Here is a 14,251-nt window from a genome sequence, read left to right on the forward strand (position 1 = left end):
GGGCGCTAGGGTGGACCTGTCTTGTGGAGATATTTCAAAAATAAAACAGAACAGGGCTAGAAATATACCAAAGCGAGTTTCAATTTCAACTGTTATTAGATTACAAAATAACCTAACCATTTTTCTAACCTAAGCTACCCTTTTTCCCTTTGATTTCTTTGAAATCCAATTTAATTCTGTATTGCAAAAATCACAGGTCCGCCGTAAACTGCACCAGTGGCTATAGAAAAATGCATAATAAGGGAGGATATATATTCTCACAAGCATTGTATAAATAAGATCGCGAAAAGTATACGTAAGAAGCAAATGCAATATCTTCATTTGGAAACTTTACTCTGCCTCCTTGTCGACAAAAATCGCAATGAAAAAATGCGAGAAAAATTTGCAACAGACGCTGACAGAAAAAATATGATTTTGGCCTGCAAGCTGGCTGATAACAGAAGAGAGCAAAAAAAATAAATATTTAAACGCAAGTCGGAAACTGACGTTGCATAAGAGGCGAAAATGCTGTCAAGTGCCTCCCCTATAAAGTGGCCCAAAAATATCAACTTTTGGACATGTTTTTCAAGTTGCCCCAACTTGGCACGCAAATCGCTTGAAACAAAGCGGAGAAAGGGAAGTGCATTTTGTATACCATATACACGGGGGAAATAAAACTGCGATTGGCTTTAGCTGGAAGAAATTGTGTTCCGTTTGCGATAAGGAGAAAAAAACCCCAGTGATGTTGATGAACCGAACAAACATGTGTTCTATACGATCAGCAGAAGAAAATAAACGATGAAATGGAAATGTTTTGAATAGATTAGCAGATAGCTGAAATCGAGGAAAATAGGAAATAATGTTATGGGTCGCAGGAGGGAAATGGGTCACAGAACTTAATTTATCTAGAATTTATGCAATCAACCAATAAACATGAATCTATCTCCCAAGTTTCCTGCTCCACTTCTTCCATTTGCATGAAATCTTTATTGATTAACCCATCCACCTGTCGGTGGTATTGGGTAACCCAAAGAGTTCCAACCACATCAAGTCGAAAGGAAACTAAACCACATGGTACTACCACATTTGCTCCTCTACTTTAGTTTGTGCTCATGCTGCTGACACCTTCCATTGAGCTTTGTGGGCATATTAATTGTGGCAACTGAATCCAACTGAATCTTGCAGCTCCCACACAGCACACAGCACATACCACACAATTCAATTACAACACTTGCGAGCCCCAGAGATCCGACTTCGAGTACGAATGGAAAACCGCAAAACAGCACCACGCCCGTGCGATGCGTCGACTTAGGCATCATAAGTAACCCACCAAACCCACCGACCCAAAACCCACCGAGTGGCAACAGCCTCCAGTTTGCCCCACTGGCCCACAGAGTTGGGAACCTCCAGTTCGGAGCAGCAGTGCAGTAATGCAGCAACACACAGCTGCGTTTGGCCAACTTACGCAACATTTGTGCATAGTTTTTCTACATCTCGATTGCTTTTTGCGCTGCCAGTTGATCGGTGTGCAAATTTGTAGACTCCATTTGAAAGGTGATTAGGTGGGCCACCCTGGGGTTAAGGGGGCAACGAGGCGGGGCAGCGGGAAGGTTAACGCTCATCAATTAGCAATTGTTGTATGTTTCGTTGATTAACCCGGGTAATCAACGTTTTTGTTGTGCTTGAAAACTCGTAGGTGTGCTACAGTCAGTAAGCGACTACATTGTTTAATTGAAAATTCTAGTTATAGTTTGGAAATTCCTTTGGTTGATTAATATTTCCGATTAAGGCTTGGCAGATATCGAAAGGATTTCTTTTTGGAAAAATAGAGTGTGTGGTGTACTGTCTAGTGAGGGCCTACTGTACTGTAGTACCCTCGTTTGGTGTGCGAGTGTTTGCAGCTGGGCTATAAAACAGCAATGAAGGAGCAATAGTGCTTGAAATTATTGTTTAAATTTGTGCCCAGATATGTGGCTTACATTTGGCCAGCGCTCGAAGTGCGCTGTTTCCGGGCAAATCGGCGTTGGGGTGGGTCAAAGGTTAGCCAGGCCAATAGTTGCACTTACGCCGCCGCGCTCCATCCCTGCCCCACCCACCCGTTCATTGAACCACTTAACAGGCTTTTTAGCACTTGGCTGCATTTCATTAAATTGAATTTTCCCAGCCATCAGCAGAGGAGTGTGTCTGAGTGAGCGGGTGAGTTCGAGTGGCCTGGAGTAGAGTGGAGTGGCACGGCGTGGCGTGGAGCTGGGCCAGGAGAACCCGAGTTCAAAGTGTTTGGAAAAGCTTTCCATTTTGTATTATTGCCAGGTTGCTGCCGTAGCCTCCACCTGGTTAACCTAGTTAGTCAAAGTTTGTTGTTTGATGTGCCAGTTATTTTCGTAGCCAAAGTGCCAAGTGCGGGGTAAATGTAATTTTGGCACTTACAATTTAAAAACTGATAGTACGCCACTAAAAGCAAATTGCCCGAGAATAAATCGAGTTTTAGCCAGAAATGTGTTGTGACTACAAAGAAAATAACCGCAATTGATCAATAAAACAGCAAGCCATTAATAAACTATTTAAGTTTGTCACTCATTTTTATTTTCCCCCTAATAAATCATATATAAAAATAAACCATATAAATCCCATTTCACACACACTTATTTACGATTACCCACATTCGTAATCGGAACAATTTCCCCCTATTTCCCAATCAATTACCAGCACAATTGTGGTTTATTCATTAGACTCACCGAGCATTAGTCTACTGGCAATCACACTCACAATTACAAGAACAATTTGCATGGCCAGATTGTCGTATCAGTAGATTCTGGCTCGAAAATTGAGTCATGGACTCTATTTTCATTGTTGACGGCCAAAGTGTTTATTTGCCACAGATAAGCGAGCGATGAAAATGTGCCAAAAGATAATTTTGGCATATGTGGGGCTCGCCATTCAATAAAACACAATTGTGTTTTGCGATAATGACGTCACTTTTGCGTGTCAACAATTTCCGGTTCCCTTCGAAGCGGCCATCATTTTTAGGGGTGTGTGCGTGTGTGTTTGTGTGTTATTACTTCCCTTGGTTTATATTCTAATTAATTGAGAGCAAGAGTGAGTCCCTCCAGAGCTGTCAAATTGCGATCCCCATTTCGGTAATTGGAAATTAAATGAATTAAGCGGAAAGACAGATAGGGAGGTCCACAAAAAGAAGAAAAAACAGAAACTTCCAACCGCAACACGACTGCGGGTCAACGGGTTCGCTTTTCATTTGTGTATTCCCATCTCTCCCCCGATTGTGTGCGCAATTATATGGACAATACTAGGGACAATAAAGCATACACATACATTTTCCGATGTCACATTATAAGTCAATATGCAGATAAGGGTCCGCCAGCAGCTACAGAAGAAGCTAGGGCTGTATCATCGCTTAGATAGGTTTTATTTCCCTTTGGAAAGAAGACAAAGACTTTTCTCTGTTGCTTGCAGCAAATTATGCATGCAAAATTGCAAAACTTTCACTCATAAATTAATTGTTCAACAGCAACAACGAAACAACAACAACAAAATAGACTGGCGAAACAAAACTAAATATGCCTCAAAAGTGGCCAACGAAATCATGGAATTCCGTAAAACAATCTGTGAGTAATCAGCGAAATGTTTGCATATTTAATCAAACCATAAATATTAAAACGTTTGCTTATTGCCAAAGTTAACCTTGTAGGCAAAAAAACAACAAGCCATACTTGTGGCAATTGCTGAATAATGGCCAAACATAAAGATAAAGAGAGCTATCTCATTTGCTGATTTGTGGGCGGTAATTTGGACATATGGGTTTCAAAGTTTATTCGGAAAAGTAGGTCAAGTGTCCATCAACACTGAGGAAAAGCCATTTGAAGCGGGCTGAGTTTGAATCAATATTTTGGAAGTTATACAAAGTCTTTGTTACACTTAGATAGCTATTTCAATGTAGTTAAGATGCTCGCGAAACACATCGCAAAAGCTTTCTAAGTGAATCATAGTTTTTGCGATAAAGAAATAAAGAAAAAATGAATTCCCCTGTTAAGCAGAACTCTTCATATTCATATACATTCTCGAATTCTAGCGTATAAGCTGATTTTCCTGGTATTCCAAATGAACCAATTAGCAAATCAAATAGGGTAGCACTTCCACATTTGTTTTTGTTGTTCGACCAAATCTAATGGCCAAATGCCCGACCTTTGATCAACCTCTTTTTTAATAGTGTTTGTGGTTTCAGTTTGCTGGAGCTGGAGAAGGCAGACCACAAAAATTTCACACGCCGCCTTCGAAAGTGATAAATTTTCAACTTCCAACACGCATATATAATTTGAGTCAAAAACAAAAGCTGTTAAAAACGAAATAAAAACAGCGAGACCACCAAAATAAAAAAACAAAAAAAAACAGCAACCCACGCAGACTGATTATAAAAAATGCATAACTTAGCAGCTTCGACACCAACTCACTGGCCATCAAGAAGAAGAGGCGCAACTTCCCAAGGTCGTTACTGGGTGCCCACACACATATACACAACCATACACACCATCTACACCTATGTGTAAGCCACATTCCCCCACCACGACTCCGATTCGATGACTTTCCCATCGCCGTTTGCTGCGGCTAGCAAAATGTGCCTTTCTTTTATTTTCGCACCTGGCGACCTGGCGAAAACACTCGAAAACGCAAACCCAAAATCCCATTTATTGTTTTGGCACAAAACTTGCGGGAGGGGGTGGAGGGGGGCAGGCAGTGCACAGGTTGCCTTGTCAATGAAAAAGTGTCAGGGCTAGAGATTTAATTAAGCGAACAAAGCGAAGCAGCCGGCCCGAAATCAGCAATCCGAATAACCAAAAGCCAAAATACAGAGCAATCGCAGAGTTAGTGAACCTCTACTAAAAATACAATACAATACAGCGGGAAATAGCGCAGAAAATGCAGGGAATGGCTAAAGATAGCGAGGGAATTATTTAAATTTTTGTGAAGCAGGGAAAGAGAAAGGAGACTTCACTACACTGCTATAAACTAAGGATAAGTTATAGTCTCTCAAGTTCATTTTAAATGCAGTTTAAATTTGAATACAGGCAGTACATCTAAAGCGAATACTTCCTTAGTATAATGCAGTTAGTTTTAGGATTAAGATTAGATTCAGATAGCAATTTTATAGTAATTGTAGTAGTTAGTTACATTTTATACCTTTAGCTTTTCTTTGCGTGTACCCGCTCGGTGCTCTGTGAACGTGTCAATGACTTGTGTTTGCTTAAATGCTTTTGGAGCCTACCCAACAGATACTATTTGCGTAATAATTAGTTTTTTGCTTTTTTTTATATCTGTGACATTGAGAGAGCCTTTTATGCTTTTTTGGGCACTCGTGCACTAATTGCCGCCTCTTTTATGGGGCCCAAAGCCTTTGTGTGTGAGTGAGTAGTAGTTTCTCCTTTGTATTCCGCTGTCTTTCCTATGGCTCTTGCTTGTGGCTTCCTGCTTGATTTGTTTATTGGCTTTAATGTATTTTGCATGTTTGGCTTGTCGTGTGTTATTTTTATTGACTGCCCTGCACTGCAGTTGCTGCCTCTGCCTCTTTAGCTTCAGTTTTTAGCTTCAGCTTCAGAGTCAGTTTCTTTCTGCCTGGCTGCGCTTGCGCCGTTGGTTAATTTCATACCCCCCATTTATTTGCTTGCGTGCTTTATTATCATGTCTCGCTCATAAATATGTATTGTGGTCTTGCTGTCTGCACTTGTCTGTCTCCAACTGGAGCTCCACCTCCTCCGAAGCCCACTCCTCCTCCTCCTCTGACTCCTCCACCCCCTCGTAAGCCTCCTCAATCCATCTGCTTCCTTCTCGAGTTCCCCGTAATTGGGTCAAAGTTCGCCCAGCTATGAAAAATGTTAATTATACGACAACTGTGGGCCGCTGTCGTTGTTTTTACTGTGTGGGCGGAAACTAACGGGAGCCAAGCCCCAAAAATAACATTTATAAACATTGCGGAAATTGGGCTTTGTGTGTGTCGTTTGGATGCCAACACGTTCATATGCACTTAGAGCATTCAAAACATGACGCATATATTATATGTAATTAAGTACAGTTCAAGTATTCAATAATTCAGTAATTTCATTTATAAGTTATAATCTTCCAGCTATATTAATATTTCTTTAGCGATAACAAAATGCCACATTAAGTAAAGAACAAATCTTCCAACTTTTTGTGAAACAAAGCAAGCAATGAACTAGAAATATATTTGACAGCTACGGTGCAAGTAAACTTCTTTCGCATTTGTTAACTTTTGTAAAGTTTCTTTGTCTGAACTTTGCCTCCTGGCCACCGTCCTCAATTTCCAGTTGACCACGTCTAAAGTCAGACTTCTCATTATAAGTTCCACACTCCCACAGCAAAAAATCAGTGCACTTGGCATAAGTCCGTTAACACGTTGCACTTGTACGTGTTCCCCGGAACCGCATGTGGCTAACGATCCTCCCCCACATCCCCAACCCACTCCTTCCTCCGCCACGATTCCATTCCATTCGATTTCAGCTCCTCTGACTCAGTGGACGACAGTTTGGCCAGCTTATTAAGTGCGATAAAAGGCAAACACTCAGCGCAGTTGGTGGCAATATCGAGTTATCAATAAAGCGGAAGTGCCCTAAACAAAACAAACATGAAAGCGAAAATGAAACGGGCGAGACAGATAGTCATAAATCAATGGAGCTTTGCGAAAAGATTCCCAGAAACGAAATTAAGTCATGCTAAAGATCGTCATTGACTGGAACTCGCATCGAATGCTGTTCGAAATACCCAAAAAGAAAAAACACCCAGACCAAAATGAAATTATGATTAAGCAGGCAGCAGGCCAAATGGCAAAAATTGGTCAACACGGCTCTGTGACGTTTGATAAGCTGCTGGGGCCAAAAAGGTGGCTCTCGCCTCGAATTGCGGCTTAATAACCAAAAAGCAATAACCAAAGCGAATGTAAACCGGTTGGACAGTCAGTCAGTTAGTAAGCAATCGGCGTAAAGTCGGCTAAAACCACTGCCAAATACTCGTAAATACCAACGAAATGAGACATGCGGCGAGCAAGTGGATGGACTCCGCATCCGTTACTTTTTAAGTGCGTTCGAGTTCCTAGTCACATGCAGATACATTTACAGATACAGATACAAGTATGCAATCAGAATCAGATACACAAAGTATCTGGGGGCATTACTCATGCTAATTTCACACAGATGCTCGGCCACTGCGGAATAATGAACTACTTAAAGCGCCAAAGACGTCGCCGGATTGAGTTAACAAGTTTTCAAAGAACTGCGGCTACACAGTAAACAAGATTTGTGCCTTATTCCATTTTCAATTCGCAGAAAAATACATTCTTATGGTATCAATATATAATAGTGTATCTGATTGGTTCAAGGGATCTGCAAAACCCTAACCACTTGAGTTGTGTGGGAGATTACAATTGACTGGCATTTCTTTGGCAAAATTTGAGGCCATAAACATACATATGAAATTACAGAGATTTTTGAAAGCTGCCAATGCCAACTGATTGACAGCTGAATTTCGTGAAATGGTGTAAGCGATAGAGCTTAATCCACCTGGAGAACCTTATAAGGGCACACGTGAAAGAGCTGGTCATTCCGAGGAATTGAATATAAATAGATGTGTATGAAAAGGAGATAATGAATATATGAATACCCATGTATAATAGCCTTGAAGGTAGAAATGGAAATACACTGGCTTGATTACTCATTCTCCAGCCATGCAAACTCTGCGATGATTAACTCACTTAGTGCAAGAGCTTATATTAGATGAGGTATCAAACACAATACACAAACTTGTGAAATTATAGTTCAGGTACTTCTGTAAGCTCTCGGCCTTGCATTGTATAGTTTTATATAGTACACTTCTAAAACGCTTATCTTTATAAAATGCGAACGATTAAAAAGCTTGTTGATTGTAGACCTCTTATATTTGTTTGACTTTAAAAAACAAGCCCTTTTCCAACTTTTGTAAAAGTTGTAAAACTTTATGCGCCGAAATTACTCCTTTTTATGCAGCTTCAAACCTATTTCCAAATCAAATTACCCACTTCGAGGGCATAAAAATACTTTAGCATCTGTAGAGGCGATAAACAACAACTTGAGGCAAATCCAGCAGCAACGGCAACTCAATTTGGTTGCATTCATCACAGAGATGCCGGCGGCGACCCCCACAAAGTGCAACAGCAACAACAGCAACATGCAACTGCAACAACAGCACCACTATGAACGCCCAAGAGGCACAACAACAACAACCAATACTTGCCGTTGGCCTCCCAAGCGGCGCATGCCACACTTTTTCCGCCTTTTCTGATTTTCCAACAGCTAACGGTAATTTACAAAAGCAATGTCTATTTCTGTACCGCAGCCGCCGCTTCTGCTGCTGCTGCTGCACAATTGTATCTTGCAGATACATTTTAAACTTATAATTTAAATACAAGCACAAAGTCAAGGCATTGTTTAGCTGCGTGATTATGATGATGATTGTTCCTGTTGTTTCTGATACCCTTCAAAAAGGTATACTAAATTCGTAAACAAACTCTAATTTTTAGAGAAAAAGGTGTCTATAAAGTTGACCAATATTTGTGTTTTTATATTGCCTAACATAGAACGTATTAAACTCAATTTTAAAGGGCATTCGTACTTCGAATTGGAAGAGTTTTGACCTCCCTTTTTATTCCTTCTATTATTATCTCTACTATCACTATTAACCCGGCAGGCGTAGAGCCAGAAAAATGTGTTAATGTGTGAGAAGAATCCGTTCTCGGCATTTGTGTTTTGGCTTGTAGTCATTTTTTGTTTTGTTAGCCGCTTTAAGTTATTAGACATCATAGCGGACACAAACTAATTAAAGCGACCAGAACACGACTGAAGATGAGGCGTCGCCCTGAAGATACAGATACTCAGATACATATCGCTTTTGCTTAAAAAACAAAAAAGAAAACATTGCAAAACTAAAGCGAAACGCAGTCAAGCATAAACTCTAACGATTGCTAATTATAAAGAGACTAAGTGACTCGCAGAAGCCAAAAGTCTGAGATCATTGCTCTCTCGGCGAAAATTTGCTTATGAAAAGAAAGCCGTAAAAACTTCACACGAGCAAAATATCAGCACGAAAATAGCCACAGAAGCGCCAAGTAAATAGGAGCTAATAAAATATAACGATTTGCTTACCTTGTAGACCTGACCGTAGGTGCCATTGCCCACAACTTCGATGAGCTCAAAGATGCCAGCTGGATCCTGAAAGATAGAGAATATGTGGAGAACATGAGTGATGAGCTAGGGAAAATCAATGTGGAAACGCCCAAATAAAATCCTTTTTTTTTTTTATTTTATTTCACTCTGCCCAGCTGCCAAACACATACAGCAAACAAAGAACCCTCGAATGCCCCTCTTGAAACCCTCTTTTTCGGTACCCGCACCACTTAAACAGCCTTTAAACACGAACCAGGCCGGGTTTTCCCTTTGTTTCTGGGTTGTTTGTAAACAAATTATTAAGGCATAACAATACAAATAAGGAGAGACAAGTCCGTAGTCCGCAGAGCCACTCGCACTGCGCTAAAAATAAAAAATCCTCGATTTCCAAATTCCGATTTGGATTCCCTCCCATACCATCCCATTCTACCCCATCCTCAGATCCGATGGGATGATATCCCTTATTCCACTTTCATGCCCATTCTCGGTTCCCAAAAGCCATACAAATTGCATGCGAGTTCATTGACACGCCACTCGTGACACGGGCGTGACACGAAAACAAGAAGACGAGGCGAGGCGAGGCGGGGCGAGGAGGCACAATGCTTTCTATTTTTATTGGAGCGCAGGTGATGGAGGAGCAGTGGAGGAGCGAAAATGGGGGTACTGGGGATTACAAAGACGTCCAGAACGACAGGTAAGGCAAATGCCAATTAAAATAACAACAAGAACAAAAACAACAACAAGAACGCTGCCATTTCAACAGGTAACTGACTTTTTCGACAGGCCCAGTTGACGCTTAAAGGTTCGAGAGGTTGTGGGTTAAGAGCCACGAGGCGCACATAAAGAAATTGTGCCCAATGAATATTGATTTAATAGGCTTATGGATCTATTCTCGGAAAATTGTTATGGCTTTATGATGGACTTATTGTCCTGAGACAACGAAGATAACATTATGAAGCCTTTGGCCAAGAAACACAAAAGCAAGCAGAAGGGAGCTATGACATGCATATCAGCTATAATGTTGTTCTATTGTAATGAAATAGTTAACTATTTATAAACTAATCCCTCAACTTCAGTGTAGGTATGCAGTGTAGTGTAGATGTAGTGCTCCAAATTCAGTTTGTGCAAAAGTTCTTCAACAAGTCGAGCAGGAAAATTTATTGAAGTCAAGAATACAAGCTTGGGAAAAGCGCCCAGGAAAAATCCAGCCATTATTGACAGGAGAATGGTATTGAGAAAATATATTGTGGATTATTACTCTTGGCATCCTCAAACGATTGATTTATGGCGTATCATAAGTTGTCAGCCTTATGCAGGTTTAATTCCCCCCTAACGAAATGCAGTTTTCCACCCCCTGGGTGAAATTCAGCCATAATTTCTCACAGGGTGGAAGCTCCTTAAGCTGCAGGAATTAGAGAGTAAAATACAAAAAGTCAACAGCCAAAAAAAAAGATGTAGTAAAAGTAAAGTAAAAACCACGAAATAAACAAATAGGGGAAAATCTAAGAGCGGGGGTGTCGGAAAAGCTGAAGAACTATGGAAGCCGCTTTGAGTAGATTTATGGCTGCACCCCCAACCCTTTTTTTTACCACTCGAGACCCAGAAAAGTGTGTCAAACACATGCGATAAAGGGAAAGGCAGGGAAAAGCCAAAAACCAAAAAAAAAAAAAAGAGAGAAAACAGCCCCAGAGACAAAAGAAACGTGCTGGGAGTGCGACGGTACGGCAATTACTGCTATTTATGGCTGATTACTTCACGTTGTAAAAATCAATTAAAAATTCACAAAAAATGAACTCACTGAATGGAGAGGAAAACGACGATGAAAACGCCGAGTGAAATGTATCTGCTGGTACGCCACTCCATGACTCATTAGCGTTGACATGTTAAGCAACACAGAAACAAATGCCACCAAATGAGCAGTCAAGGGGGAGCGGGGAGCGGAGTAGACCGGGTTCAGGTAGCCGTTAGAAAAAAGTTCTAGTCGGTGGTCAGCGATCGCACACTGCGAGAAAATATCACGAAACAGTTTTGTATTCTCAATCTCAAGCGGAAAGCTAATGGGTTTTGAGCATTCTAAACTTAAACTCATACTAAACTCAGGAATAAATTCCCTTCCATTTAAAGTTACTGATCTGCACATTACATTTTCGATTTTTCCCAGTTTAGATTTGGTTACAGTTATCAGTTACCAGCAGGCAAAACAGGCTGGTTCGGATGTTGTTGGTACTGTAGCTTATTCCTGCCGCTCTCTTTGGAAATTGTCCAGCTGCCGCCACATGTGTGCCCCTTCCCCCTCACCTCCCCTCCCCACCCACCGCCTACTTCCCTCCTCCCTCTCCCACTTTTTTGCCTTTTGTTTGCCTTTCCTCTCTGGCCCCCCTCATATTGTTGTTGTAGCCCCGGCCGCTGTTTGTTTTTGTATTTGTCCAAACGGGTACAACTAAAACTAAAACTAAACAACCCGATGGAGGCCGAAAGATCGAGTCGCCGACCAACGCAGTCGGTACGCTGGCGGTACAGTGAAGTTTGCTTCAGGAGAACCTCTGATATTGTTAGACTAGATCTTACAGTCCGATTTCCAAAAAGTACTTCAAACTAATATGTTATTTTTTAGATAAAACAAGTTGTATAGAATTATGTTCTGCATTTTCAAGTTCTATACATTTACAATTGATACATTTTCTTGGTTGGAAAATCCCTGTCTTTGGTTAGTTGCTTCATTATTACAGTTTGCTCGGCCTGGCAAACTGGAATTTTGTGAGTTGTTTTGTTTTGCTTTGTTTGTCTAAAAGCGCAGAACTCCCTCCCCCCTTCCAGTCGGCCCGTTTCCCCCTCAAAAGGCTTGGCCCAGTTAGCAGTAAAAAATGCAAAGAGCAGGAGAGTGGCTTAAAACAGGACTGACTGCATATTAGGACGCCCATGCAATTCAATCGAGCTGGCTTATGCAGATGCAGTGGCTGCACTACGAAAAAATGTATGTAATGTTTAGTAAACCTTGGAAAATATTCCAATTAGAACAAGGAAACTGTGCCTAACTATTTATATTTGTTAAACGATCTCTATTTTAGTTTAGATTCACTTTGATTTAATCTCCAATTCAGTTAAGTACGTGTGTTTACTATTTTTTCGCAGTGACCCAACTATTTCTCTTTGGTGGCTTAATTTGTGTGGGTCGCGTGGCCAATTCGATTAGGAATGCACTCAGCTGACGTCACGAAGCCCATTTACCTACTTTTTGGGTATCAGCACATGAGGCCAACTCTGATTAGAGCTGATAATTTAACGACCGATTTCCACAGATCCACATGGAAAACGAAATGATTTCCCAATACCCCGGGGAAATTTGCTTCTATAAACACACGTTCGATAGCGAAGAGAAGCCTCTTCCCGAAACGTTATAAAAAGTATTTTCCCGAGGACCGGGGCCAATGTTGATTTAACCCACAAAAACTGAAACATGTGTGCATTTTTTCCACTCCTCAGAGCAAATTGCAGCGCAGACGGACACATGGAAACCGAACAAATGTGGGCGAACACGTTTTTATCGCAGCGCAGCACAGCTAACGAAATGCAATAAATGTTGATTAAAATAAACGCACACTGGGGAGAAAAGGATTTAAAATAATGAAGTTCAATTAAAAGTGCACCATAAAAAGTAGGTGTCCTCGTGAATTTGAAAGTAAAAAATACTATGTATCTGCCCCCCATAGTTACACTAAATATAACTGATGGAAGATCGTTTTTTTCCAGTGCACATGCGGATGAAATACACACAAAGTAGTGGCAGCCACACCAAAATGAAGACAAACCGCGTTTGAATGCTTATCAGTGGAGAATAAAAGAAACTGCACCAAATACAAATAAAGGGGGAGTCGTAAAAACCAGAAATAATTAATGAAATTTGTGCTGATGAATGCAGTTCGTGGTATCTTATCGGACATGAGGAATGAGGAGCTCTTATCGAGTGAACAGAAACAGAAACCAGAACGGAAGCCTCACAATGCAAGCCAGTCTCGAGTCTCGAGAAAGAACCTTAGCTTTAAGGACTCTGACCTTTTCTCGTTTTCTATTTCGGGACATTCCACAGCTATCGCATCTCTCTTCGCTGCCATTGTGCTTAATGACCTTTAAAAGCCACGCACAGACAGGTCACCGGAATATGGCAGACATGCAGGCGGGGGGCCGCCCACGTCCACGCCCACTTTTCCGCTCCTCGTCGAGAGGAGAAGGCCAAACAAAAATAAAAACAACACTTCAAACAAGACACACATCACAATTCATATTCTCATGCCTGCTGCCATTTTTGCTGATTTTGCTTTGGGTTCGTAGCCGCTTTTCTTGGCAGCCAGTGTGTGTGTGTGTGTGTGTGTATGCCCCATCTTAATCATCGTTTTCATCATCATTATCATTCGAATCCACATCATCGCCATCTTCAAGCTGTCTGCTGCAGCGGAGATACAAACACACACAGCGATCCAGATACATGCGACTCACGTAGATACAAAAGCACGCATGGTGTTGCTCTGCTCGCTTCTGCCTGCCGCCTTTTAATAAAGTAAACTAAACAATTTTCATTCTTGTCTCGTTTTTGTCTCGTCTTCGTCGCTCTGCATCGACTATGAACAATTTTTCATAAACACACACGAGAAAACAGTTGGGGCTACAATAATAGTGCTTTCAAAGCCTCTTTTCCACTAAAAGAACTAAGATTATGAGCCAAAAGACAATAAGCCTTTAATCCAAAAGAATATATACACTTGTTTTAAAAATAGTTTTTCTTAATATTTTTCAATAAGTATAAGTAAGTATTCGAAAGTCAAGTAAATCTCTCCCTGAACAAATGGTATTATCTTTAAAAATCCAGATTTAGACCTATAGAACTTCATGCAAGAAACTTTCTTTAAGACCGCATTAAAGCCTATTATTTTGACCTCATCTGTGGGTGAAGCACACTCACAACCACAGTCGCGCACATGCCGTAGCAGTGAGGCGACGACCCAAGCACCACCACCAGCCCACTCCCCAGCGACCCCCCAACCACCCCCCACATC

At 41.2% G+C, this 14,251-nt stretch overlaps 1 protein-coding gene across 7 annotated transcripts in view; it reads right to left on the bottom strand.

The window, feature by feature from the left end:
- The window catches only part of LOC122618494 (serine/threonine-protein kinase mig-15), a 32,287-nt gene that overhangs the window by 16,010 nt on the left and 2,026 nt on the right, over positions 1 to 14,251 (bottom strand). For all 7 annotated transcript variants that reach the window (XM_043794967.1, XM_043794963.1, XM_043794968.1 and 4 more), the window contains exon 3: positions 9,180 to 9,245. In XM_043794967.1, coding sequence (XP_043650902.1) covers positions 9,180 to 9,245 — 66 coding nt within the window. The remainder of the gene's footprint in view (positions 1 to 9,179; positions 9,246 to 14,251) is intronic.

The sequence above is a fragment of the Drosophila teissieri genome, chromosome 3L (assembly GCF_016746235.2).
Source record: "Drosophila teissieri strain GT53w chromosome 3L, Prin_Dtei_1.1, whole genome shotgun sequence".
In the NCBI taxonomy this organism is placed as follows: Eukaryota; Metazoa; Arthropoda; class Insecta; order Diptera; family Drosophilidae; genus Drosophila; species Drosophila teissieri.